General features: G+C 52.0%; 1 protein-coding gene across 3 annotated transcripts in view; it reads right to left on the reverse strand.

Annotated features, from left to right (window-relative positions):
* Positions 1 to 1,652: 1,652 nt before the first annotated feature.
* SUSD4 (sushi domain containing 4) overlaps positions 1,653 to 26,693 on the reverse strand; it is a 180,836-nt gene continuing 155,795 nt past the window's right edge. For 2 of the 3 annotated variants that reach the window (XM_081224262.1, XM_081224260.1), the window contains 4 exons: positions 9,143 to 9,334; positions 8,130 to 8,274; positions 3,939 to 4,321; positions 1,653 to 2,982 (listed from right to left, as the gene is read on the reverse strand). In XM_081224262.1, the coding sequence (XP_081080388.1) occupies positions 2,795 to 2,982; positions 3,939 to 4,321; positions 8,130 to 8,274; positions 9,143 to 9,334 (908 nt within the window). In that variant the 3' untranslated portion in view covers positions 1,653 to 2,794. Of the gene's footprint in view, positions 2,985 to 3,938; positions 4,322 to 8,129; positions 8,275 to 9,142; positions 9,335 to 26,693 lie in introns of all 3 variants that reach the window. The other variant, XM_081224261.1, reaches the window with a different exon arrangement.

Below are 26,693 nucleotides of genomic sequence, written 5' to 3' on the forward strand. Positions count from 1 at the left end.
AGGCAGATTTTGAAGCAGGTGATGGCCCGTTCCAAAGCCAGTGCTCTCCCGGGATGCCGCACCACGCTGCAGGGGTTGCCTTGGGACCCAGACGTCCTGGGAGGAGGGTTGCCTAGCATAGCCAGGTGTGGAGGGAGGGAGCAAAGGAGCAGGCTGTGGCCTGTGAGCCTCTGCATGCCACTCCCAACTGTCCAGGTCTGCTGTGTGCCCGGGGGCAAAACACTTCTGCAGGAATAGGAGGCAGTCCTGTCCATGTGGCAGCTGCTGGGATGGGTGTAATTAAGTGGAAAAGGCTCTAAAGAGCCCACACCAGACAATCACAACCTTGCAATTAAAACAAGCTACATGGAAGTGAAGTGTGAAGACATCCCGTGACTTCTGCCTGGCGTGCGTATGACGGGGAGCCGGTCAGCTGGAAAACTGCTGCCCTGCAGTTCTTGCTAACAGGCACTTGTGTAAACACCTCAGGCTGACGCCTTGGAACACCCCAGTTCTCAGCACGCTCCTGACGGTTGCCCTGCAGATGCCTCCCTCTCCCAAAGCAGAAAGCACTTTAGGCGGGGATGGCTCTCTGCATCCAATTCACAATACAGCCCGGTGTGTTCTCATACCTACTAATTCCTGGGGCAGGGTGAGAATGATTCTGTTTATACCCAGAGGGCCTCCAGGACTGTTACATGAAAAGAGCCAGAAGCATGACATGCTTGGGATAGCATGAGGATGTTTTCCTGCCACAGCAGCTCACTATAATGAAAAAAAAAATCATGGCAAACAGTATTTGTGACTGAGACTCTGATGTGGCCACACACTAAAGGGACTGAGGGGAGGATCCAGGCAATTCGGTTGGACATCGTCTGACTCTGTCACTGAGCAGGCATTTCCTTCCTACCAGCCTCTGTGCTTAGAACAACGTTGACACTAACACCTGGATGTATGTTGCACCTGTGCTACCTGTCTCCCAGGTGCGGGGGGCTGAAGAGGCATCCCTGTGCTCGGCTCACACGCTGCATGCTGCCGCTCTCTACTTTGGGAGAGCATTTTCTGGAAGGAGGCGAGGCCAGCCCCCAGAGAGAGCCTTGCAGGCTTCTTTGGTGGGAAATGAGGCACTTACCTGGTGGTCTCTGAGACACACTCTCCATTTAGAGGGAATGAGGGGAGGACAGGTGTGGCACGGAGAAGAGCTGAGACCTGCCCGACAGGGACCCCAGGAAGGCTGCTGGCGGCAGGGGGCAGGAGGGTGTGGGCTGCCCACAGTGAACTCTGGACCCCGGTCCCACCCAGCCACCTAGGCCGTCTGTCTTTCAGCTGGCCAGATGGAGTTTAAGCATCCATGAAAACCAGTTTCCGGCACTAAACGATGTTACAACTACCAAACACCTTTACCCACTTGCTCAGCTGTTGCTGCTGGTGGCCCTGCTGCCCAGGGCATCGGGCCGGGCATGCCCTTTCCTGTTCCCTCCTTCCTTCAGCCTCTGGTTCTGGTCCTCCGCTGTCTCCATCCCCTGGGATCACTGCCACTGCCCCTCCCTGCCCACCCAAACCCGCTGCACTAGTGAAGCCACGCTTCAAACTGTCATTTTCTTTTTAATTTTTAATCAGTCTGTGTCGAGAAAAAACAGGATTTGATCAAGCTTCCAGCTCTCACCGCCCTATCCGCAAAGCAATTTTATGGATCAGAGTTTTGATTGTATTTGTCTAAAACCCAGAGGAGAAACGGAATCAGCTCCACAGATCAACATGTACATGTATTCGAAGAGACACTTCAAGACTCGGGAAATGTTTTTTATCAATCATTTTCTTAGGAACGACACCCAGTGGGCCCTGGGAGGGTGCAGTGTGAGTGCTGGATGGATGGGTGGGTGAGACAGCCGGAGGCCTGGGAAGCAGGAGTGGAGAGGTGTCTGTCTTCGGAGCCTGTGGACTTCACAGGACAAAATAAAAGGGGGGAAAAATCCAACCTCATATTTTATTTGGAGGGGGAGGAATATGTTTTCAGATACAATTTCTGTTTTGGAAAATTAAATCTGTCTGAGTTTGGCAGTGGGGGCAACAACCCTAATAGTTCACTGGAGATGGACTCACGACTCAAATAAATTGTCAAGTGGGATCTTTTCAAAATGCCGAAACAAAACATTACCTTGGTTACTTCTCCACCATGAGATGCTATTTGAACACACTCTGACCATGTGTAATGTCACAAGATTTAGCCAATGCCATGGATCCGTGTGCTAGACCATGAATACAAATACTGATGATATTTCACCAAAGGACAGCACGGAGGACAGGAGCTCTACTTGTTGAAGAAACTTCCAGAAAGCCGAGTCTGTCTGAGTCTTTCCTTTCCTTTCTCAGTGGAACCGCCACATCCTGCTTTAGTCTTGCCTTGAGCAGAGTTGTCCAGCCCAAGGAAGACTGTCCAAAGGACACCCCAGAACCTTCCTTGGGGAGCCTGCAGGGGGCGCTCTGCTGCTCTTCCAGCAGCTCAACACAGACTTCCTGCAGAGGCTGATCCATCCTAATTTGGCGTCCAGAGACAGTTTGAAGCAGATTTTAGAAGCGATTTACATATGTGACATGCTTTCAGAGGAGGCGGGTAGTACTCGTAAGTCAGCGGGATGTGGGATTTGGTGGGATATGCGTGGAACCGTCTGTCCCATGTTCCACAGCCCAAGATGCACTTAACACCTTCATCCAGGACCACACAGGGTCTCCCCCCATCCTTTCTGTTCCTCACTGGTCTTGGCAAATCCTCAAGTTTCATTTAAAAGCACTGCCACTGCCCTTGGTGTCAGCCTCACTGTTGAGTCCGAGATGTACGATGTGAGTCACTGTCCCCATGTTGAGAAATTAGAAAACTTCCTCCATCCCCCCAAGCTCTGTCCTCCAGAGGCCTCACTCCAAAGTACAAGGTGCCCATCCCCAAAGGGGCAGCAGAATCATCAGGACTTTTTCCAGTTATGGATCTTCTTCCATTAGAGGGATCTCTGTAAAAGAAGAGATGGTTATTATACTAATACACCGGAAGACACCGCAAAGATCTGGAATCGTGAGCTTTAGTAAAATGTCTACAGTTCCTACAAATCAGTGAGAAGAAGAAAATGCTAGGTTCCACATATCAGTGAACAAGCAAATAAACCGACTCCTCTGTACAACGTTATTTGCTGGAAAATATACTCAGCTCATAAAAAATAAACTGTTAGGCTTCGACCTTGCACCCTAATGGTCATACAAACCAAAAGGTTCCAAGTTCAAGTACAGAGAGGCAGGGTGGTGCTGGAGAAAAGGAAATCTATGAGGAACCAGGGGACCCCTGTTTCCATGTGGTTACTGCTACTTACTGTCAATATGAGCTGGAATGAGCGTTCTCATGTGTAAAGTGGTGCTGCTGCCCCCTTGCCCCGGGAAACACAGTCCTAATTAGTCTGATGCATTTTTACTATTTTGCCATGAGCTGCAATCTGCCTTTCCTTGCAGTAGGCACATACACATCTTTTACTTCACCCCTGATAAACATAACCTGCATATACCCAGAGCTTCTCCAGGGCTGGGCCCTCATGCCCGCATCTGGGTCTTCCCTTTTAGCACGTGTGCGTTACCTTGGTCCCAAGCACCACTTTCAAAAGTCCTGCCTAATTAAGGGAGAAAGAAGAAAAGCATCCTGGATCATACGGACGCTATGAAAATCAAGTTCCGCCCACTGTGGCCTTTCTACTTTGGATGGCTTGGTGCTCTTTTAGGCCTCCGGAAATTTCAGTTAATGGGCTCATCACTTGTGAGATGATGATTTCTTCCACTAACTGGCCTTGCCCACGGCCTCTACATGCAGGGAGAACAAGATGCAATTTAAGCCGAGTGACACGGTCGCACTGATTTGGCCCTGAGCTGGGAGCAGGGTGGGGCTGTGCAAGGGTGGCCCGGGCCTCGGGGCAAATGCTTACCATCTGCAATGTCAATGCCTGGGCTGGTGGATGCCACCTCCCCCGCCGTGCTGGGAGCTGGGTCAGGGTTGTCGGAAGCGGGGCGGGTGCCCCCTTGGCACGTGGGAGGTGAATACAAACTCTGGAGCAGCTCCGAAGAGCCTGAGACGCTGTCACGGGTTCCTGACTCCCCCGGGCCCGTGTCCGTGTCCCCTGAGCCGGGGTATGCTGGGGGGCTCTGGTCGTCCACGGGTAAGGGGCAGCCCTGGCCCACGGAGGACAGGTACCCTGGGCCTAAGGCACTCAAGCCGCCACTCACAGCCTCGTCATAGGACGGGAGCATGACGGGCACGCCGTCTACCACCACGAAGTCGGGGTCGCTGCTGGAACTCCTGGGAGGCCCCCTGTGGAGAGGAAAGTGGTGCTAATCTGTCAGGTGACAGGTCACCCCGGGAACGAGGCCACAGTGCCCCCCACTGCAGCTGGGGTCCTGGGGGCTGTGGGGCCCTGGGAGGAGCTGGTGCAGGAGATCCAGCCTCCCTGCCCGGTCCCCTCCGGCAGACGGTGCGTCCACCAGGGCCACACTCTGGACAGGAGAGGTTTTCTTCTCCTGCTTCCCTCCTGGCCTCTTGCCGCCTCTGGGCTCCAGTATCTCCTCATACTTCCTTCTTCCCCCCATTGGACCTCTGGCCTTGGCCTTATGGTCATAAACCTGAGAACAGGGGACTCTGTGGCCCATTCCAATCAAGCATCCCAATGTGCCCCTGCAGCGTCCCTGAGGAAGCCTGTTGGAAACGGAACAGTACCGTTAAAAGCTTGGGAAACCGTGGACCCTAAGTGCCCCTTTCAGTTACCCCTGTGCTTCGTATGCTTCGTGTTTGTTTTCTGCTACGGTATAAACATCACTCATTTTTAGTCAAGACAGAAAAACAACAACAGAAAAAAAAAGGAACTCTGAACATCATCTCACTACCTGTTCCGGATCTGTGGGCTCACGGCCGCCCCCCGACCCAGCAGCCACCTGAACCTAAGCTCCGCCCGTGCTGCCCGGAGCGGGGGTTCCCTTATGCTGGCACACACGTGGTTCTGGCCTTGCCCTTGGCCTCCGGTCCCTTGCACCTTCCACACCGCGGGTCTGATGCCAAAGCCCAAGCTCCGTGACCACTCTCTGCTCCTGGTCCCTGGAGGAACCGGGGTGGCAAGTGGCCAGTGGAACTTGGTTCCTTATTTCCTCGGCTGGGAACTGGTGCTGAGTGATGTGGCCAGAAGGTAAAATATTAGGAGGAGAAGACAACCCAGCTGGCGGGGGGGGGGGGCGCAGTATAGACCCTGAACCCCTGCACGCCAGCGGCAGGGCCACCAAAATCTGAGGACTGAGATGTCTGGACGCTGGTGTTTGAGGTGGAGGAAGCGTCAGGACGTCTCTCTCTGACACTCGGGGCCTCTGGCTTTTTGGAGCATCTTGCTTAGAGATTCTGGAGGGGGGTTCCTTGTTCCACCATCCTTAAGGCCACCCAGAGATGGGGGAGATTGCAAGGCCCATGACCCCCCCAAAGGCAGGAGCTGGGCCCCCCCAAAGGCAGGAGCCGGGAGGAAAGCAAGAGTTTGCTCCAAATCCAACTTGTCTCCCCTTCCACAGCCCTCGTTAGTGGATCTGGAACAGGCCGAGCGCCCCTGCTCCCTGGCCTCCACGGTCTCACACTGGCCTCCTTTCTCACTTAGGTCTCCCCACCTCTCACTGTCCCTTTCACCAGCAAGCTGTCTGGGTCAGGGCGACCCGACGGATGCCTCCGTTCTCCATTCTCCCCCAACAAAAGCTCCCACAGTGGCAGCTTCTCCCGCCTGGTCCCAGCCCCACGGACTGTCATCAGCATCTCTTCAGCGTCTACACCTCTGGGACCTAGAGTAAAAAAGTCCTTCCTGGACCTGTTCTTGAGAATCTTGTCATCTATTTGCATAGCTGAGATCAATGTTTCCACACAACTAGAGAGAGAGTAACCTAAGATGGAAATAAATACTTGAGGGATTTAAAAAAAAAAATCAAGTGAGTTTTAGGGACCATTTTTTATTCTTTAATTAATTAATTCTTTTGGCTGTGCTGCATGGCTTGCAGGATCTTAGTTCCCCAACCAGGGATCGAACCCGGGTCCCTGGCAATGGGAGCTCCACATCCTAACCACTGGACCGCCAGGGAATTCCCTAGGGACCATTTTTAAAACATCTTAATATTTAGTCTCTATCCTGGAAACTTTGTTCCCAAGCCTATGTAGAAAAACAGCTCTGCAGGCCATGTTCAAGTACTCCAGGGTACTATAAATCACAATATGTGGTTCAGCTTTCTCCTTATAACCCTTAGGCCTCCTTTAGATAGTCTAATTGCTCAATGATAAGACATGGTCCCTTGAGCCATAAATAATAACGGTGAAGACAGAGCGGATGGCAGGCTGGAGAGGAAAGAAGATTCTGTCACCTCAGCTGGAGCTTGGCTGTGGCCCCAGGATGGTGTCCACACACTCTGGGCCTGGCGTGGATGCAGGCGCACACCCACCCCCGACCTAGCACACTTTCACGGCTGGGAGAGTGGGGTGCTTGCAGGCTGGGCGGCTCCTGCCGCCAGGTGGGGGCATTGCTACGGGGATGAGCAACCTCCCTCCCCCCTGGGGGCGGGAGGTTGAGGGGAAATGGTGGGTGGTGCTTTCTCCAGCAGCCCCGCCTGCTTCCCACCCCTGCTCCTGGCTGGGAGTGTGAGAGGCAATAGTGAGTTTCCTGGAGGGCGGAGTGGGACGCGGTGAGTCTCCGGGAGCTGCCTCCTCCACTAAGCAACATGCTCTTTGCCAGGGGCGTGGTACACGCGACCCTGGGGGCCAGTTTGTCCCTGTGTCAGAAACAAATGCCCTTTTCTGAAGCTTGAGGTCCCCAAATGAGAAGACTCTGACATGGGCACAGGAATCCAAGGAGATACTTGATTCCCTTGGGAGCCCTGGCTGAACAACACCCTATGATGTTCGGTGCCCTGACTTCCTTCTCACGTTCACAAACTTATCCCTGTGCTTGCTTTCTTTTTTTAAAATAAATTTATTTATTTATTTATTTTTGGCTGTGTCAGGTCTCCGCTGCTGCGTGCGGGCTTTCTCTAGTTGTGGCGAGCCGGGGCTACTCTCCGCTGTGGCGTGCCGGCTCTTCATTGTGGTGGCCCCTCCTGTTGCAGAGCACGGGCTATAGGGCGCACGGGTTTAGTTGCTCTGCAGCATGCGGCATCCTCCCGGACCGGGGCTCGAACCTGCGTCCCCTGAATTGGCAGGTGGATTCCCAGCCACTGCGCCACCAGGGAAGCCCATCCCTGTGCTTTCTAAATGACTCCTTCTTCCAGGAAGGAAGCACTACAGTGCTGGGTGGCTCCTGGTTACAAAGGGCGCTGGTGTGCTCGGTTCCGGGCAAGGGGCCAGCATCGGAGGGGCAGGGCCACAGGCTGCCCTGGGCACTGAGAGGACCAGACCACCTCTGAGGGACTTTGACAAGCTCGTCTCTGGTGATGACGACAGGGAGGATGAAGACACTGACCCAAGCTCACCTGTGCAGCCGAGAAGGATGGAGACCCACCCCCCCACCCCCGCCCGCCCACAGGTCCCACTCCGAAAGCTCAGACCCTACTCGGAGGCCGAAGCTCTCCAGCCCTGTCCTGGCTCCCCATCCAGAGCCTTTTCTCCTTCCTGAGACTTGCCATGGTTTTTGCACACCGGTTTTGAACCTCTGTTGGGTCACGCACCTTGGACCTTGTCCCTAATTACTTCTGTGTATTTCTTATCCTCCTTGTGGCCTGGAAGCTCCAAGGTACGTAACTCTAGAGCTGCAGGCACAGAGTGGGCAATGGGGGGACCCCTGTGGGTGGGAGGTGCAGGGTGTGCAGCCCTGACCGTGCTCGCCTTCTCTGCACCCCCTACAATGCCTGCCTCGAGAATATTTATCCAGGGAAGGAGGGAGACAGGGGCTCACGGGTTGGGGGTGGGGCGGAAAGAGGGAAGTGAGTCTGTCTCCAGCTTGGTGTTCTGACCCCAGACACCCCAAAACCTCCCAGGCGAGTGTTTTTTGCTTTCTCCCCTATTCCCCCTTAGAAGCTCAACTCTGCACTCATCAAGGCTGACCATCCTTTCTCCTTGCTGCCCAAGGTGGCTGCACTGAGCCTGACCCAGGGTGGCCATGGGCTGCACTGACCTGGGAGGAAAGTGGGCCTTGAACTTGGTCTGGAACATCCTGGCCAGGATGACGAGCAACAGCACTAGCAGCACGCTGGTGGCCGTGAACGCCACGATCTTCCACGTGGTCAGGAGGGTCTCATGGGTGCTGGGCCACGTTTGCTCTGCCGTGAGAGAGAACAAAGCGGCTGTCAAGCTCCCAGGCCATGACAGGCACTGGGGCTCCTGTGTGCTCGTTTGAGGGATTTGCCTTCTCTACTTCTCTGCACTCCACCCATACTGGTTCACGTTACCATCTGTGGGCCCCCAGATGCGCTGTGTTAACAAATGCTTCCCCCCAACCCCTTGCTGCATCCGGGGCAGCCATCACCCCTGCTTGGGGCAGGTGGCCGTGGCCACACCTGGAAAAAGCCGGGGCAAGCGGGCTGGACCGGGGTGGGCGGGAGACGGTGGGCGGACGTGCACGGGTGCCCAAGTCTCCGTCGTGTGGTCAGTAGCTGGGTGCTCTGAGACCAGGGGTGAGGACGGTTTGCTAGTAATTTGTTATTAAGTAGGAAGCACTGACACTTGCACGTGGCTTACATTTTTAGAAGTGAGAGCAGGTTTTACCCATAATCATATCATCTGTGTTCGGATATGCATCCTGGAGTGGAAGAGAAAGGCTGAGTCATGCATCGCTTGGGTCACACCCATGGGCCTGTGTCCTTGTCAGTGGAAGGGGACAAGCCTGGGAGAAGACAGAGTGCACAGAGGCCAGGTCCGTCCATGGATGCTAGGGGTCTAGGGACCTGTTCAGAGGGTCAGCATTGTACATGGGCATGGGCGGGTTAATACTCCTGACCCTCTGAATAGGGTTTGGAAGTATCAGCCACATGTATCCACAAAGATGAGTTTCTAGATCCAGTCCCTAACACCGCGTGAGAGGGGGGGAGGGTGTGTGGGAGGAGGGACGGGGCTCAGGACACAGCCACCCACCCACCACTGTGAGTAGTTTGAACCTGGACCATCCAGGGACGCCCTCGACGTGCTCACCTGACTTGATGCAGTAGACTTGATAGGAAGGAAACCACTCCCCGTACTGGCACGTGATGTACTTATAATCACTGGTGAGGCTGTAGCCAGGATCGCAGTAAAACTCCACCACGGTTCCGTGGTTGTAGCGCTCACATGGCCGCGGGTGGCAGATGAAATCGCCGTGACTCACCATGGGAGGTAGCGGACAGACTTGGGCAGTGGGGGAGAATAAGAGTTTCAGAACCACATGCTTATCCTGTCTGGACCCTCAAAACAGAGACGGAGCTCGCAGAACACATCCCTCCGAGATGCACTGATACGTGAATCCTCAGACTAGTGATGATGAGCTGTCCCCGAGACAGTCCCTTCGTCTGTCCCTCCACGTGAGGTCAGACGGAAGCCTGCAGTAAGCTTCTGAGCATTGCCGCTGTCCCGTGGCATTATAAAGTACCTCGTAAAAGAGAGGTTCGTTTTACATCGCAAAGAGTATGCCTACTTAATAGACGGTGTTAAGCTGCTCTATTAATAATGCATGCTATTATGTGCCAGACAACCTAGTAAATACAACTGAGATATTTATGGACAAAATCTCGGCTGAAAGGAACAGCTATCCTGAGCCTGTTCCTGTGGCTATGGGAGTAATTTGGGACCATCCAAATCCCTGGGTGTGCCTAACCCGATCCTCAGATACCCTCCTGGGGTTTGGCCAGTGACGTATATGCAGCTCTTCTGCTGGCTCCATACAGGCCCAGGCCACAGCCTTCCAGTCATAGGCCCCCTGATCAGCATGGAGGAGCCTCGGGGCCTGGGCCTGGTTTGCCACCAGTATACTACGTGACCTTACAGAGGTCACTTAACCAAATTTAAGCCTTGATTTTCTCCTCTGTAAAATGGAAGTTTATTCTACCCTTGATAATGTTGCATGGTTTTTCTAACCCTCATATTCTATGATTTTAGGGGAAGAAAAAGTTGTTTTCAGTTGCCTCTCTTGAACCCAAACTCCGGGTTGTCAGATAAGAATGGTTCTGTCTTTGGGTCCAGAAAGACGGTCTTCGTGGAGTTTAGTGCTTGTTCACTGATTCCCACAAAGAGCCCTCTTTCCTGGACAAGGACTCAGAACTGCCCTTAAACATTCCTCAAGAAACAATCAAAGCCCGGACTACTGAGACCGGCTTCAAACCCACACCTATGGAAACCACTACGAGCTTTGACCAAAAAAGGGAGAGAGTTAACTTTTGAGCCTCTTCCCAGGGGTACCCAAGCCCTGGGCAGTGGAGACGCACAGGCAGGCCTCAGAGCGCTCCCCACGCAGCCGCATCTGCAGGGAGCTGCCCGCCCCACACGGGCCGCTGGAATGTGGGTCGGGAGCTCTCTTCTGGCAGCAACCCGGGCACTGGGGCTGGTCAGCAAGATGGGCCCACCCGATGGGGGTGTCCCATGGCTTGGGGCCAAGAACCTCTTTTTTTTTTTTTTTTGGCGGTACGTGGGCCTCTCACTGTTGTGGCCTCTCCCGTTGTGGAGCACAGGCTCCGGACGTGCAGGCTCAGCGGCCATGGCTCACGGGCCCAGCCGCTCCGTGGCATGTGGGATCTTCCCGGACCAGGGCACCAACCCGTGTCCCCTGCATCGGCAGGCAGACTCTCAACCACTGTGCCACCAGGGAAGCCCCAAGAGGCTCTTTACAGACACTCTCTCTCATCCTGCAAACAATGCCACGAGGCAGATCTTGCTGGCTCTTTTCAGAGTCAGGGAAACAGCAACCCAGAGAGGCCAAGGTCTCCAGGAGCAGCTGGAGGGGTGGGTAGGAGCTCGGGCTGAGCGCTGGCTCAGCTCCACACCAGCCGGATGGCCCTGAACAGGTCGCTTCTCATCTCTGAGCTCCAGTGGCCTCATCTGTAAAATGGGAGCATCTGAGGGTTATTCTGGGGAAGGCTGGCCAGGTCTCCGTTTTGAACCGACATGATGTAAAGATAACCAGGAACCGGGCATCTACAGAGAGGGGTCGTAACGAGGCAATTGCTTCCGCAGGTGATGGAAAAACCTACGTGGACGATGAGGCCCCTGAGATGAGCAGCAGCGGGAAGCCACTACTGACCCTGGGCGGGTAGGATGAAGGTGTCCTAGTGGCCGGGCCCCTGTGGAAGTCGGAGCCATGGAGGCGATCCTGTGGGAGATGGAGGCGGCGGAAACTCAGGCACTGCTGGAGATGCCCCGGGGCAGCAAGGCACCCGCCCTCACTCCCTCTGGACAAAGCCGGCGGGGAGCCAGCGGACCGGGGAGGGGGGGGTGCGCGGTGCAGGGGAAGGTCCAGGACTGGGTCTGAGGTCCACGGGCCCAGAGCGTTCTCCATGAATGGCGGCTGGCAGGTGACTGCGCCTCGGGTCCCACAGGTAGACACCGGTAGAGTCGGGACCGGAGCTCTGGCTTTCCGCCAGCCCAGGGCATCTCCCGACCCAGCAGATGCATGCCCTCCGCAGAGCTGCCCAGGGCCACGGAGTCCCGTCACCCAGTGCATTTCTAGTTCCACAAACTGGGGCTCCTGTCAAATCCACGCCCTCTAGGGTGTTCCATGAGCATCCCCAGTAGGTGATGAAGGCAGCAGGAGAGGAAAGGGAAGGGAACGACGAGAAGGAGGGAGACAGAAAAGGTACCAGCAGCACTGAGCTGGTCCTGGGACGCCGGCAGGGATTTGCAGCGAGGGCCCCTCCTTCCCCAAAGGCCCCTCTGTGAAGAGCACAGGGAAGGAAGTGTCCGGCTCCCGGCCCAGTGAGGGAGGCCACTGGGCTCTCAGAGCCACGCTCCTGGGCCGAAGGAGGCCCTGCCTTCCAGAGTGAAGGGGAGGTTCGATGTCCGCTGTGCGGCCAGCCTGACAGCAGTATCTGCCCCTCTGGTGGCCTCCAGGGCTTCCTGGCTCATGTGGCCACAGGGGGTCCCCCCCTCTCTGCACCTCCCATGAGCGCCCCCCAGCACTGCAACGGCTCACGGGAGGCTGGACCTTTGCTGGGAGAGTAGGTCCTTCCCACGGTCAAGAGCAGCAGGACTCTCCTCCTAGCTGCCCTCCAGACAAATCCCCAGGAGTCCCCACAGGATGAGAAAATCGCCAGAGCATTTTCAAGGCCCAGAAAACGTCATGAGAGGTCAGAAGAAGCCCTGTAAACATATATATGCAAGTTTGTTATGCCGACTAAAAATCGGCATTCTCCCCCTGGTTCTACAAGAATGAGGTCACTAAGCCACTGCAGCCTCTGACCTTCAACACCCCGTGAAAGGAGTTCAGGGCGGAGATCAGGAATGAGGTACTCTGTGCTCTGGAACAAACTGGCAGAACAGGCTTTCAGATATTTTCAGGAGAAGATTTTATGAGCCCAGTTTCTTGCATCTTCTCACATCTAGGAAAGCACTAAAATCATTAATGGAGACACCTGCTCCTTGTGACTGGCTGCAATCTTCTGCCAAGATGTGAGCTTGACTGTATGTATCCCCGTCACCAAAATCACGTGTATACTGTCCATGTATCCTCCTTCCTACTTCTTCGGAGAGTTCCTCAGAGCTGAGAGGCTGTCTCCCAGGCTATAGTCTTCATTTGGCCCCAAATAAAACTTAACTCACAGCTCTCATGTTGTGCCATTTTTTTCACTTGACAGTTTTCAGCAGCATTTTTCCTCACTTGGAGGATAAAGGACTGTTCAAATCATTGCCTTAACCCTGAGGCAGGTGGTCCCTGATGTGCTAAGGAAGGCCTGGGCTGACCAGACCCTGCATTTGACAAGGGAGGGGGGTGGTACAGCATGTGCAGCCAGGCACGGGCATGGAGGGCCCCAAATTCATGTTCAAATCCCAGCTCTATACCGCTGAGTTGGGGGCAGGGTGTTAGGCAGCTTGTTTAACTTCTGGGGGGTTTAGCTTCCCCATCCGTGTAGTCAGGGCAACAATTCCTAACTCCTAGGGTTGTCGCGAGGATTAGAAAGTGTATGTAACGGACGTGGGCTTCCCTGGTGGCGCAGTGGTTGGGAGTCCGCTTGCCGATGCGGGGGACACGGGTTCGTGCCGCGGTCTGGGAAGATCCCGCATGCCGCGGAGCGACTGGGCCCGTGAGCCATGGCTGCTGGGCCTGCGCATCTGGAGCCTGTGCTCCGCAACGGGAGAGGCCACAGCAGTGGGAGGCCTGCGCACCGCAAAAAAAAAAAGAAAAAAAAAAAAAAAAGAAAGTGTATGTAACGGACGTTAACACAAAAGTCTGGAACGCAGTAGGCACTTAATAAATAACAGCGCTTCGTATTACTGGTGCCTGAACTTTCTGAGTGCCCGTGCTGTACAATCAGGATACGGGGATTGCACCAGGCCGGCCCCAAACATTCCTGGGGGGAATCTGGAAGCATCTCACTGGCAGGGTTTCTCAGAGGCCAGATAAAAACCACCCATGGTAGAGGCTTTGATTCTGAGACTGTCATAATCGGCTGCTAATAGAGATGCATTTGTCCCCTAAGTGGAAACATTTATCTTCACACTTTGCAGTGTTTCTAGTGATTGCACCTGGCCGGCCATCAGCTTTGCTGCAAGGAAAACCCCCCAGTGCATCCTGGTAGGGGCAGAGGGTCGGGAGTGTCCTTTAAACTTGGACGGAACAGACAAAGTGTTCATTATAAATTTGGGAAGCTTATTTATTTATTTTTTTTTTGCGGTACGCGGGCCTCTCACTGTTGTGGCCTCTCCCGGTGCGGAGCACAGGCTCCGGACGCACAGGCTCAGCGGCCATGGCTCATGGGCCCAGCCGCTCCGCGGCATGTGGGATCTTCCCGGACTGGGACACGAACCCGTGTCCCCTGCATCGGCAGGCGGACTCTCAACCACTGCGCCACCAGGGAAGCCCTGGGAAGCTTATTTTATTTTATTTTTTTTAATAACTCTCTTTTTTTAAAATTATTTATTTATTTATGGCTGCGTTGGGTCTTCGTTGCTGCACGTGGGCTTTCTCTAGTTGTGGCAAGCGGGGGCTACTCTTCGTTGTGGTGCGCGGGCTTCTCATTGCAGTGGCTTCTCTTGTTGTGGAGCACGGGCTCTAGGCGCGAGGGCTTCAGTAGCTGTGGCTCGCAGGCTCTAGAGCACAGGCTCAGTAGTTGTGGCGCACGGGCTTAGTTGCCCCGCAGCATGTGGGATCTTCCCGGACGAGGGCTCGAACCTGTGTCCCCTGCATTGGCAGGCGGATTCCCAACCACTGCGCCACCAAGGAAGCCCTGCTCATTTCTTAATTCATTTACTTAACACATAGTTTTTAGACAACCACTGAAACTAGATAATGCATTGATCCCGCCCTCCTGGGGCTTACTAAAGACAGATGATAAGTAAACAAATGAATATTGATGTGCCTGGATGAGGCCTTTCCTCTCTCTGTTGAAAAACACCATCAACTCTCACACACAGGAGGTGGCCTGGGCGACCTGCCCCCACCTCCTGAGAGGCCTGGAAGGTGCCTGGGACCAAAGGGAGCCGGATGTTCTTTTAGGCACGAGAAGATCCAAAATGTAAGCTGGTCCTGGCACGGGATTAGAGAACCAGGGATGTAAAAGCTTTAAAAAGGCCAGACCACCTCACTCCCCCTGTGATCGAGACGGGCCAGAGGACAGTGGCTGTGTGCACCCCACACTGGAGACACTGAGGATACCCCAGACGCCAGAGCAGACAAGGGCAGGGGCCCTGATCTAGGACAGGTGGTCAAGGGACATGTGGGGAGGAACATCCCAGGCAGAGAGGATGACGCACGTGAGGGCAAGCTGGAGGCGTGAAGGGAGGAGGGGGTGGTGGCCGTGTGTGACCACAGAGGGGAGGGGCTGCACACGGGAGGGTGCAGAGGCAGCCAGGGCAGTGTGGAGGCAGCTCCGTGGGCCTCGTGGCCGGAAGTTGAGATTTCACCCACAGTGTCAGGGACACTGTAAAGAGCCGGTAGAGACCTGTTTTCACAAGGAAGCTCTAGCTGCTCTGTGGAGGCTAGGAAGCAGGGATGGAGGTGGGGAGGCTGTCAGGTCACTGCTGCCACAACCAGGTGAGAGAGGACGGTGGCTTGGACCAGGACAGTGGCAGTGACATGGTGAGAAGGAGAGGGATGGGACCTATTTAGCGCTATCTGTTTCTACAATAGGATTTGCTGAGAGATGGAATTTGGGGGCCACGGGAAGAATCAAGGATGACCCCCCGATTTCTGCCACTAGCACCCAGGCAGATGGTGATGCCATTCACCACATCAGGTGTTTGTTTGTTTGTTTTGTGGGAAGGGAGAGGTAGTGAGAGTCTGGGCTGCCAGTGAGACACCCATCCAAGTATCAATCAGGCAGCAGGAGAAAGTGCTCGGGGTCAGTAAAGAACTCAGGCGTCGGGGAGTTCCCTGGTTGCCTAGTGGTCAGGATTCTGGGCTTTCACTGCCATAGCCCGGGTTCAATCCCTGGTCGGGGAACTGAGATCCTGCAAGCCACGCAGTGCAGCAAAAAAAAAAAGAGAGAGAGAAAGAAAGAAAAAGAACTCAGCCATCATGAGACTAGAGATAAGACTGAATGAAAACCATGAGACCAGGTGAACTCACCTAGGGAGAGAGGGTAGAGAGAAAAGAGGAGGGGTCCCCATCCAAAGGCTGAGAAATCAGTTGAAAGAGTGAAAGAGACTGGCCAAGCAGACTGGGATGGACCAAGGAAGCTGAGACAGGAAACTGTTCCGAGCAGGGGGAAGTAGTTCCCAGCAAGCTGAGAATGACTGGAAATCACCGGTGACCTTGAGGCAAGCAATTTCAGAAGAGTGGTGAGTGGCCAGCGGAAGAGGGGCAGTGTGAGCTGAGGAGTGGGCGGGGTAGGACATGTAGACTCAGAGAGGTTTGCTAAAGGAAAGCAGCCAATGGGGCAGCTGGAGGCCCGGGGGATCCTGCCTACCCCCTGCCCCCCGGGAGCCCTGGACCTTGTTTATATGTCCTCTACGGGAGCAGACCAACATGGAGGACAAGGCTGGTGATGCTGGGTGGGAGAAGGAGTGCAAGGTCATTATGAAGGTGAAAGGAGCTGTGATCCTATGCACATCAGTGGACAGACTGGCCCTGGACAGGAGCAGCAGGAGGCCGGAGGGAGGAGCTAGAGCTAGAACCAGGGACGAGTGGATCGAAGCCAGGGTGACGGAGACGTGGGGGACTTGCCATCTGTAGGTTTGCACTCTCCGAAGGCAGTATGAGGCGGGGCCATTGCTCAGGGAGGAGGAGCTTAGAGCTGAGAATTATACATCACTTACCACAGTCCTTCACCCATTTATATATTTCATTATGTCCAGAAGAGGGAAACAAGGTCTAAAAATAGTCTGTGTGCTTCGTGAACATTCACAGAAATTATTTTGCGGGGGGAGAGAAGAATGTAAAACATTACCACCTCTAATTATTTTTTTAGTCCTTCTGAGCCATGAGCCCAGGTATTTGGATTGCGTGTTTCCATTCTTAGTCTTCCAAAGCTTCATGCGGCCCCCTGGGTGGTCCTCGTGTAGGAAGGGGCTGGCTCTTTAGTCTGTGTGCCCAGATCCACCCCACAGGGCTGGTGCTGGAGGCTGCTGGCTGCTCCCATGATCCCGTTCCCCTCTTCTTTCTGGGCACAGAGCGGTCTGCATTGCCCAGTGTCCCTTGTTCCTCTAAGTTCTGGTCAATGAAATGTGAGCAGAAGTGATAAATGCTCCTCCAGACCCAATGCACGGAATTCTTCCAAGCTTCTAGAGTGAGACAACCTCCCAAGAGGACCTTAGAAGCTGCACCTTGAAAACAGCAGAGGCTCCATTGGCCCCTGACGGAGCACGGGGAGGTGGTGGGAAAGCCAGCAAGTCTGTGTCTCAAGTCCAAAGGCATCATCTCAATACCAGCAGCATGATATCCGAGCACCTCTCAGGAACCAAGAGCACGGGCGCTGCTCTGTACACGTACAGAACCAGCCAAAACTCTGCCTTCAGGAGTTCTGCTGGCTCCTAATAATTAAACTGCCGCTGCCCACACCGACTGTCCCCAGGCTGATCTGAGTTTGGGTAATGATTCCAGGAAGCTGCCTGGCACCCTCCATGCCAAAATCATAGCTGTTTCCAAGGCTACGTCCAAAACCTTGCTTTCAGCTTAGGGAAAATCAATAAACATTATACAGCACATAACATTTTCCACTTTTGTTTTGCTGTAACAACACGGAAGGCCAATAAACGTGTCCACCCAAGGAAGCAAATGATGACAAGGCTGGGCCTTTGCTTATTTCCAGGCCTGATGGAGCCTGGTGTTGACTTGCTTGGAGATGTGCTGACAGGTCAAATTTAAGATCAATGTTACCCAGCAGCCCCAAGGGAGGGGCTCTGAGCTGTTTTCCATCTTGGAGTCACCACATTAGGGTGTCCCTGAAGGAACACATGATGCATCTGATGACGACTGTGAAACTTCAGTGCAAAAAAAAAAAAAAAAAAAAAAATACAGCTTCACATAAGAAATCCAAAGTGTGCCTAGTTTTGGAGACACAGTGAAGCCGCGGAGGAGCACACAGGTGAGGGAGCACGTGTAAAACCGTGATTTATTCTGACACGTGTTTCTGGATACCAATGAGGTGTCCTTCCTTCTTTGTAGTGACTCAAGCACCAGGGGCTAAGCCCGGTACAGCCTCACTCACCACGATGTGAAAATAAATCACAAGACATCTGTGGTGTCAAAGTGTTCGGATGCCTGTGAACATCTTCTCAAATAGGATTCCCACAGATGGAATGCCTGATGGTGATCGGGGCATCTTAATTTTTTGAAAGGGAGAGAAATCGGGGGCTCAAGATGAAAAAGGTGTGTGTCCCACAAGTTAACACAGAAAAGCCCACAGGGAAGGGAGCATTTAGAGCAGGTGTCTCCTGCCTTTCCCTGCAATCAGCAAACCCTTCCCCGTGAGAGCATGCTGAATATAAAATGTTGCCGGTGTATTCCAGCAATTCTTAAGTTCCTTCTGCACAAACTGGAGCAAGGCACTACACTGATATTAATACATAACGCATTGGTTTTCCGAACTTCGAATTTTTCTCCCATAAATGTTTTCTTAAATTTCTTGTGCCTTCTCAATGTTATCTGTTAGCAAATCCTAGCAAATGAGGGAATAAATAATTGAGTACTAAGTTCATGATAATGGAAAGCAAGTGGTTATGCTTTATTCCTAGCTGAGTGTGAGTGCATGCGTGTATGTGCGCGTGTACACTTATGTGTATGGTCCCATACTGTACATAGAAAATACATAGCTATGTTTTCTGCTAGCAAAAGTGCTTCTAAGGCTTACACAGTATTCCTTAGTGTTCTGCAAAAAAAAGAAAAGAAAAGAAAAGAAAAAACTTGCTATTCTGTGAAAAGTACCATGCTTTTCTGGCATCTGAATGTATCTGAAAACTACTGGCTTAGATGTCATGGACAATGAAAAAAGGAAAAAGGGGAAAAGTCAGCTAGAAGAGCAGGAACGGAGAGAGTGTGAGAAAAGCCAGGAAGACATAACATCAGCGGGTTAATGGAAGTTGCCTACAGGCAACTTTACATAGTGCCAAGAGCATTTTCTTGGGTTCAAATCTTGGCTCAAATACTTTGGAGCTATGTGACCTTGGGCACTTCATTTAACCTCTTTCTGAGGTAGTTTTAGTTTCCATCACCTGCAAAAGAATAGTAACACCCACACTGCAGAGATTTTATAACAATTAGAAATAATAGCTGTAAACCAAGCACAGTGTCTGACACAAAAATAGATGCCCGATAAACGGATAGCTATTATTAGTAGTAACTATATTATGTATGTAGTAGCTATATTATGAGCCAATGAGAGAACATGCAAGCAGAAAGGCCAATGACAACTTTGAACAAGCCCCTACCATGAGAGCAGCATACACGCCACACACTGTTCCACTTCATCCTAACTACAGTTTTGCAGAGCGGATGTTGTTATGGCCTCATGTATACAGAGAAGGGAATCGAGCCTCAAGAAAGTGAAATTACTAGTCCAAGGTCAAATAAATAGAAGACCTAGGATTTGATCTTAAGTGAGGCTTACTCCGAAGCTATGCTCTCTCACTGACCCTTGCTGTAGGGTTTTACGTGTGCACAGGCACAAGGACGTGTAGGCCACCCAAGGACCAGATGTGACAGAATGGGTTTCGTGATCTGCTAAGATGTGGGCTGTGCACAGTGGGGTTAGAGTTTGGAAAAGCCTTGGAGCCTCTCAAGAGAGAAGAAAGGCAAGATGGGGGAACCCTGATGGACACAGAGCATTCCTGTTCCACTTAGGGGCATCAGCAGGATGCTGTGGACAGGGCCAGAGGAGAGGCGAGCTTAAGACAGGGCTGTGGGTGGGGTCCAAGGATGCTGGCCAGCTGGGGTTTGGGAAGCTCTGAAGACGGTCCTTTAAACCTGACACAGGAGGTACAAGGAAGACACAAGAAGCATCTGTTTCTTCTCAAGCCAAGGAAAGGGGAGCACGTGGTGTGGGTAGCGTTGTGTTCCCCCAAAAGTTCTCTCAAAGTCCTAACCCCACGTTACCCGTGAATATGACCTCACTTGGAAACTGGGTGTATTACAGATGTAAAAGCTAAGATGAGGTCATGTTATAGTAGGGTGGGCCCTCGATCCAATATGATAGGTGTCCTTATAATAGGAGAAGAGACACACAGAAGGAAGAGAGCCATGTGAAGACACAGACTCATAGGGAAAACACCACGTGATGACAGAGGCAGAGACTGGAATGGTGTAGCTATAAGCCAAGGAATGCCAAGGCCACCTCTAGAAGGAAGGTGAGTCTCCGAAGGAACATGGTCCTGTCAACACTTGGATTTTGGACTTCTAGCCTCCAGAACCATGACAGAAGACATTCATTTTGTTTTAAGTCACCAGCCTGTGGTACTTTGTTCCAGCAGTGCTGGGAAACTAGTACAGCATGAGTCTATCCTTGGCCTGGGAGGAAGTGGCCAAGCGCTTGGGCCAGGTCCACAGGGAAGCAACCGGCTAGAACAGGAGGGTTTCCTGGCTAATGTCAGAATGTCTCACTGAAATAACCAGACACCAAGATTTCCTCAAAGTGAAGTAAAAAAAAGAATCGTTTTACATGAAAGTGGTTATTTCATGAGCTATGCTTTAGTGGATGGAGTGGAACAAAAGCAATGCAGGAGGACAGCATCCCAGGGCTGGAACCTTAAGAGCTCCTTGGGGAGATACCATTCTTCTCTTTGGGTAGTGACAACAGAAACCACGTTGGGGAGCCTTATGCTTTGGGGACAGTAGAGTCACTCACAGTTAACTCCAAGGACCACAGTATCTTTGAAAAGGTCAAGTAGTATGGGAGAGTAAGGGTCCTCTTACACGCAATTTTAGTCATGGTTGTCTATAGCACTCTTAACTTCCTAGCTTCCTATAAATTTACTTTTCGTCCCAATTCAAAAAAATTTCCCTTGGAATAAGATACTTAGGGCATGAAAATACAGATTGATGTCGGCACAGTTGTTTGCCTGTGATCTCCTGAGCTAAGGACTAGTTTTAAAATCTGAAATCCAGTGTAACTGGCTTCTTTAAAATTCCAGCTGTTTCCACCACCTTAATGCCTGGACCTGTTACCTCCCTTCCCATGAGTGGAAGAGACGGCGTTAGAAAACGCATTAGGTTCCCATCCATTGAAGAACAAACTGGCCAGCATGTGAGCAAAGTCCTAGACTTTTCAGCAGGAGCCCCAGGTACTGGAAGAGGAACGATCAGATGAAGGGCCACCTCCGCTAAGCGCTTTGACTTTACAGAAACCTGGGCACAATTCAGAGTCGGGCACCATCTTTTTGCAAAAACAAAACAACAAAAAAAATCCTCCTGTACAGAAAGAGAAAATGATTGCGAACACAGATATTATGTTATAGGTTCTAACAAAAAAAAAGAATGAAGCAAGACACCAAGGTGGACACAGACAGGTATGAATATTTTACCTGCCTATCATCCCCGACTTCTAATCACTTTAGGGAAAAAAGGGAACTCTGGTAACTGCTTGTGAAGAAAAGTAGGGTTGCAGGAATTCCCTGGCGGTCCAGTGGTTAGGACTTGGTGCTTTCACCGCTGAGGGTGCGGGTTCAATCCCTGGTCAGGGAACTGAGATTCCGAAAGCCAAGCAGCTCGGCCAAAAAAAAAAAAAAAAAAAAGAAAAGAAAAGAAAAGTGGGGCTGGGGGTGGGAACTGGGGAGGACTGACCCCCAAACCACCCTGCCGAATACTTCCTGGTGACTCTCGGTCTGTAAAAGGCAGGGAGTGACTGAAGGGATTTATTACCTTCTGGGTTGCACCTGATTGCAAGAGGTTTTAGTACCATGAGATATAAGTCACCTAATTTTCCAGAAAGGAAAGAAGGAAATAAATCCTGCCTGGAGCAGGGATGGAGAAGATATTCTAGAGTTTAAGGAAAAACACCAAGATTTTCCCTTTTGTACAAGCCATCTATTTTCTGAGCGCGATGAAGTCACCCTCTCGGCATAGCCAGTGGCTCAAACCACTGGCCGCAGCTTTGCAGTTGCTTAGCTGTGCGTTCCTTTCACTGACCTGATATTTAAACATCACAAAATAAAGACCTCTGCTTGCACGCCTGTGAGATTTTCAAAAATATGAGGGGACTACAAGGCAAAGCAGAAATATATTTTGGTGAGAACCATGAACGCGGTGGCTGAAAGGGATTGGTCCCCACATCCTTGTCCCCTCGAATCCAGCCTGGCTTGCAAAAAAGGGGTGAAAGATCTCAGATCTCTCTGCCATGGAAGGTTTGGAATTCAGACTAATTCAGAACACTGACCCCAGGAGAAGCTTGCGTGTAGGAGTCTCGTTTTATACGAGTGGCTTCCACTGCAGAAAATTTGCAGCATCCCTACTGACACAATCTGACACAGGGTTTCGACAGAGCCAGCATGAGGGGGCTTCCGATTTATTCCGTTTCCGAGGATTCAACCCCACCCCTGTGCCTTGCAACCAGGAGACATTTCCATAAAAACATGAGTGACGGTGCCTGGCTTCAGATCCACTGTGTCCCCCTGGGGCCTGAATCTGCTCCAGGACAGGCTGCCTGCCCGGGTGAGAGCTGAGGGGTGGGGGCCTTGGGAGACGTTGGGTCCGAGCCCATCTGGTGGGATCCCATCTCTGAACGTGACAGTACATTGGGCGGGGGGCGGTTAGCCAAGTCCCCCGTTGGTGTTCTCTTCTTCCCTTGATTTGGTGAGAGAAACCAGTCCAGAACTCTGCCATCTCTGCTCGCCTTTGGTGGGAAAAGGAATCAGTTCTCTTCTTTGATGTCAATGTAAAATCTCTGTAATTAAATGAGGTTAAAAAAAAAAAATGATGATCCTAGGAGAGCTGGAGGGTTGATGGCTACACGTTTCCAAGGAGGTTAAAAGGAAAGCAAGGTGGTGGGCAGAGCTTGCCGAGGGGCTACGGCTGGCAGACAGCAGGCCTGGAGAGAGAGGATGAGGGGGAGTTCAGGGCCATCTATTAGATCAGGAGTCATACAATTCAAGAGAAAAAGAGCCTATAATGTAGTAGCTGGGAAGCCTGAGAACTTGGTTCCACTTGAAAAATAGGAACAAGGTCTCTTGGTTTTCTTAGGATTTCTTAGTGTTTCTGGATTCAATATAGAAAAAAAAAAAAAAAAAAAAGAAAAGAATCATGAGGCTTCTTGATGCCCCGGCACAATCTACTCTTGAATACAAGAGAGACGTGTGCCCAAGAAGAGGAAGTGCTACAGTGGCAATTACTTATTGTATAAAGAAAAGAGAGAGAGGAAAATTAAGCACAGTGATCCCTCAGAAATGCTGCTATGACACGCAGGTGGCTATTTTCTGGTAACCATTCTGCTGTAATGTATGAACAGTACATGGAAATAGTATTAGAATAATTTTCTATTGCTTGTGAATGATAAATTAACAAGGTTGCTTGCTAGTTTGCATTTTCTTCTAATAAAAAAACCCATGAGGGTCACAGGCAAGGTAGCTGTAATACAAACAGTGCCGGATACAGGAATTTTCATTGCCAGGAAACAGAACAGGAGAGGATGTGATGCCCCAACACATGTGCCAAGAGGGCAGAAGACATTTTCAGTTCACAAAGCGACCTCCACGTTGCTTCAGACAGGGCTTCTCCCTAGCCAACGTCACTGGCAACATGACAGGGGGACGACCTGAGATTTCCTCTTTTTCAGGCACAGGGAACACATCTGTCTTCAGGGAACTGAAGGGTCTTTTGTTTTTGAGAACAAGATGGGGAATCCCGTAAGGCTTTGATTGGTGGAAGTTGGGTGCCTAATGAGGGTCGAAATTAGCCATTGACTTATATTCTTGAAGGCTGGGAGTCTGAGGAGATGGGGGAATTCTGCTGTGACCTGGCAAATCACTTCATTTCTCTGGTCTCAAGTTTCTAAGGAGGCGGAATTAGATGAATGATTTTCATACTTTGCACTGGGAAGCTCTTTCTTCAAATAAATCTTAAATGGGAACACAAGATGCATGTATGTAAAACAATGCCATGGGGGGGGGCGGCGGCAGCTGGAACAAAGCTACCTTGGACCTGCTGGCTTCCTAGGGACCCCCGGGGTCTCAGAGCCTTGACGACAGGACAAAACCACCTGGCCAAGTATTTCCTAGCTTTGTATAATCCTCTTGCATTTGGAAGAGAAGGAAAGGGAAGGGTATAGGGTCAGATAAGCAGATAAAGAAGCCCTCTCTCCCTCTTCCCATATAGAGGCCCCACTGCTACACTGAGTAAACAAGAGAGAAAAAAGAACATTCACTGCTCCTCTCTTCATTGTCTGCCAACTCCATTTCATTTGGATTCAGCTGCTGGCAGGATCACGGGTGAGTGTGCAGGAAGCTTGAGAGCCCAGGAGAGACTGATGGAGACCCTGGTCCTGGCCAGCTGGTCTCCTCTGAATGCTGGGAGGCCTGGGTGGCTGTGGGTGACCAGTGGGTCGCTGCTATTGTCACTCCACTTTTGGTGAGCAGGACTTGAATTCCTCATAGCAATAGCTCCACAGCATTTAGTACATCTCTGGTTGGTACCAGAGTCCTAACTGGGAAGGAGGGAGGGAGAGAGGGAAGGAGGGAGAAAGGGAAGGAGGGAAGGAAGGAAGTGGGAGAAGGGAGGGAGGAAGGGAAAGTTCCCATGTTGTCCAACATGATATGCAGTGCAGCTTGGGCCAAGTCATACAGTGTATCGTCCTCTCCCCTCTAAAATCTCTTACATGAAAAAAATCCAGGTTATAGGGAACATCAGCAGAGAAAAAAGCGGCCCACTGGCAGCTGAGCAGATCATTCAGAAGGCAGGGACCTGGCCTCTCTCGCAGGCGCCAGCAGGGGCAGGAGAAGAAGCACAGCTGGGGAGTTGGGTCAGGGCTGGATCTTTTGAATCTTTTGAATCCTGGCTCTGCAATTTACTCCCCGAGGCCATGTTACCAGCCGGCTGACTGTCAGTGAAGAGGGGCGTAAGAATACCTGGAGTTGTTTTAAAGCTAAAAAAAAAGGCAAGTGAAGTGCCCAGTGCCAAGATGACCCCCCAGCAAACATCTATTTCCTCTCCCTGCCAGTTGCCTACTGGTGATGAAGGCTCATGGGTCGACTGAATATGAGCCCCCAGGAAACTGTCAGCAGTCGTCCAGGGGAGAAACTCTCCCTTTGCTTTGCTCCCAGAGCCAGTGGAGGACAGGATGGCCTCTCTGGATCGGTGTGTTCTGGTTCAGAGCAGAGTCAGGGAACGTGGCGGCCAGGAAAGAGCCTCAGAAATCAGCTCTGGCCACTCACTCCCTTCCCATGCAACGAAGTGGACTCCCTGCAAGCAGCAGAGCTAGGGTTAGAGCCCAGGCCCTAATCTCCAACAGGTACTCTGGGTCCTGGGAGCGCCTGGAAGAGCAGTGCGGGTAGAAAAGTGTGGGCTCAGGGGGCCCCTGCTGCACCGCTTGTGAGCAGGGTGACCTTGGAAAAGGGGGGAGACTCTGTGAGCCTCAGTTTCCTCATCTGCCGTTGGCACCACACTTAGTTCTCAGGACGCTTATTAGGATGAGAGATCATGGGCTAAAGGTGCCTGCACAGGGCCTGGCATGGAGCAGACATCCACCAACAGGCAAAGGAGTCAAAGGAGGCTTTAGTTACAAGAGCTACACATTGATGAGTACATATACCACGTGCCAGGGGAATGCAGGGAGGAACCAGGTGCTCTCTACCTTGGAGTTGCTCCTAAGAAGATAAACTTCTGATCTGCCTCTCCCTGTTCAAGAATGTAAGTGAGGAAGGCAGAGAAGATGAGTGGCCTGGCCCCCCCCCTCCCCGTAGAGGCAGTCTGGTGGTGCCAGAGCCGGGGTACAGGGGTGGGAACCCCGCTGGCACTCCCAGGCCCCGAGACCTCGCACAAATCCACTCATCTCCAGCACTGCTGATTCATTTCTGCAAAGGGAGTGCCAGGGTGCAGTGCGTAGGGTGGGGGAAAGGTAAACCAGGTGATGTCTAAGGCTTCCTAAGCTCTGAATTCTATGATCAATGGCCCCAAAGCAGCACCCATAAATCCCGCTGCAACTTGGTTCTGTCATTTCCCTTGACTGACTTAAGATTCAATACAGAAGTTTCCAGCTAATTAAGAGGTCCAGTTGGCCACTTTGTGGTCAAGGATGGCTGGGCAGGAAGGCGCGAGAGACCTGACTGTCCTTTGCTTGTCTGGTGAGACGTTCCAGCAGGAGGGACACAGCTCCACGGGAGCACGTCTGACTCTGGTTTAGGGGATGACACGGCGACACGTGGCCTCACCACGGACAATAATTTACAGCAACCTTCCTCGGACCAGGCCTGGACTCCTTTCTGTGCTTCGTGTTTTCCTTTTGTAAAATGGGAACCACCTTGGCACAGGGTGGGCTGGGATTATTCCTTTGAGTGTTATCTGCCAAGGATAAGACGCAAGGCGGGTCTTTTCTGAGCAGGCCAGGTTCTTCCTCTCTCTTTCTTGTTCCTACACAGGATTCATTTAAAGTCCCGAGGCGCTTCTGCACGAAGGTAGGGCCCCTGGAGAGAGATCCCTGGCGGTGCCTTTGCCTCCGGGCGTCTCTTGTACCAGAAACGAGTTTTGACTAGGGAACAAAGCACACCGAAAAGGCCGCTCAGGAGCTGGGAACCCACCCCGTCCAAACTGGCTTTGAGTTTCGATCCCAAATTGGAAGCTTTCAAGTAATTTCACATTTGACCAAACAGGGTTTTTCAGTTTCTTATTTTTCCTTCCTTTCTTACATAAAGATGAAGACCTAAAAGGACCCCTGGGCACTCGTAGGTTCTTAAGAAATCTCGCTGCTGCCTTTCCTTGTAATTGCATCTGAAACTGATTAAGCTTCCATCTCTGACCGTGTGAGCAGTGAAATGGATGGGAAGGGGCCGCGTGGCTGGGAATTACTTTGGGCATTCTGAGTTTGGGGACTGGTTGGATTTAAAAACAAAACGTCTTGGATATTCAGCTTCTAATGAGGTCAGGTTTGCTTGTTCCTGGGAGACATGCCAGCCATGAAGCTGAGAAAGTCTGTTGAAAGGTCAG

The sequence above is a fragment of the Mesoplodon bidens genome, assembly GCF_964165515.1.
Source record: "Mesoplodon bidens genome assembly, chromosome: 2".
Taxonomy (NCBI): Eukaryota; Metazoa; Chordata; class Mammalia; order Artiodactyla; family Ziphiidae; genus Mesoplodon; species Mesoplodon bidens.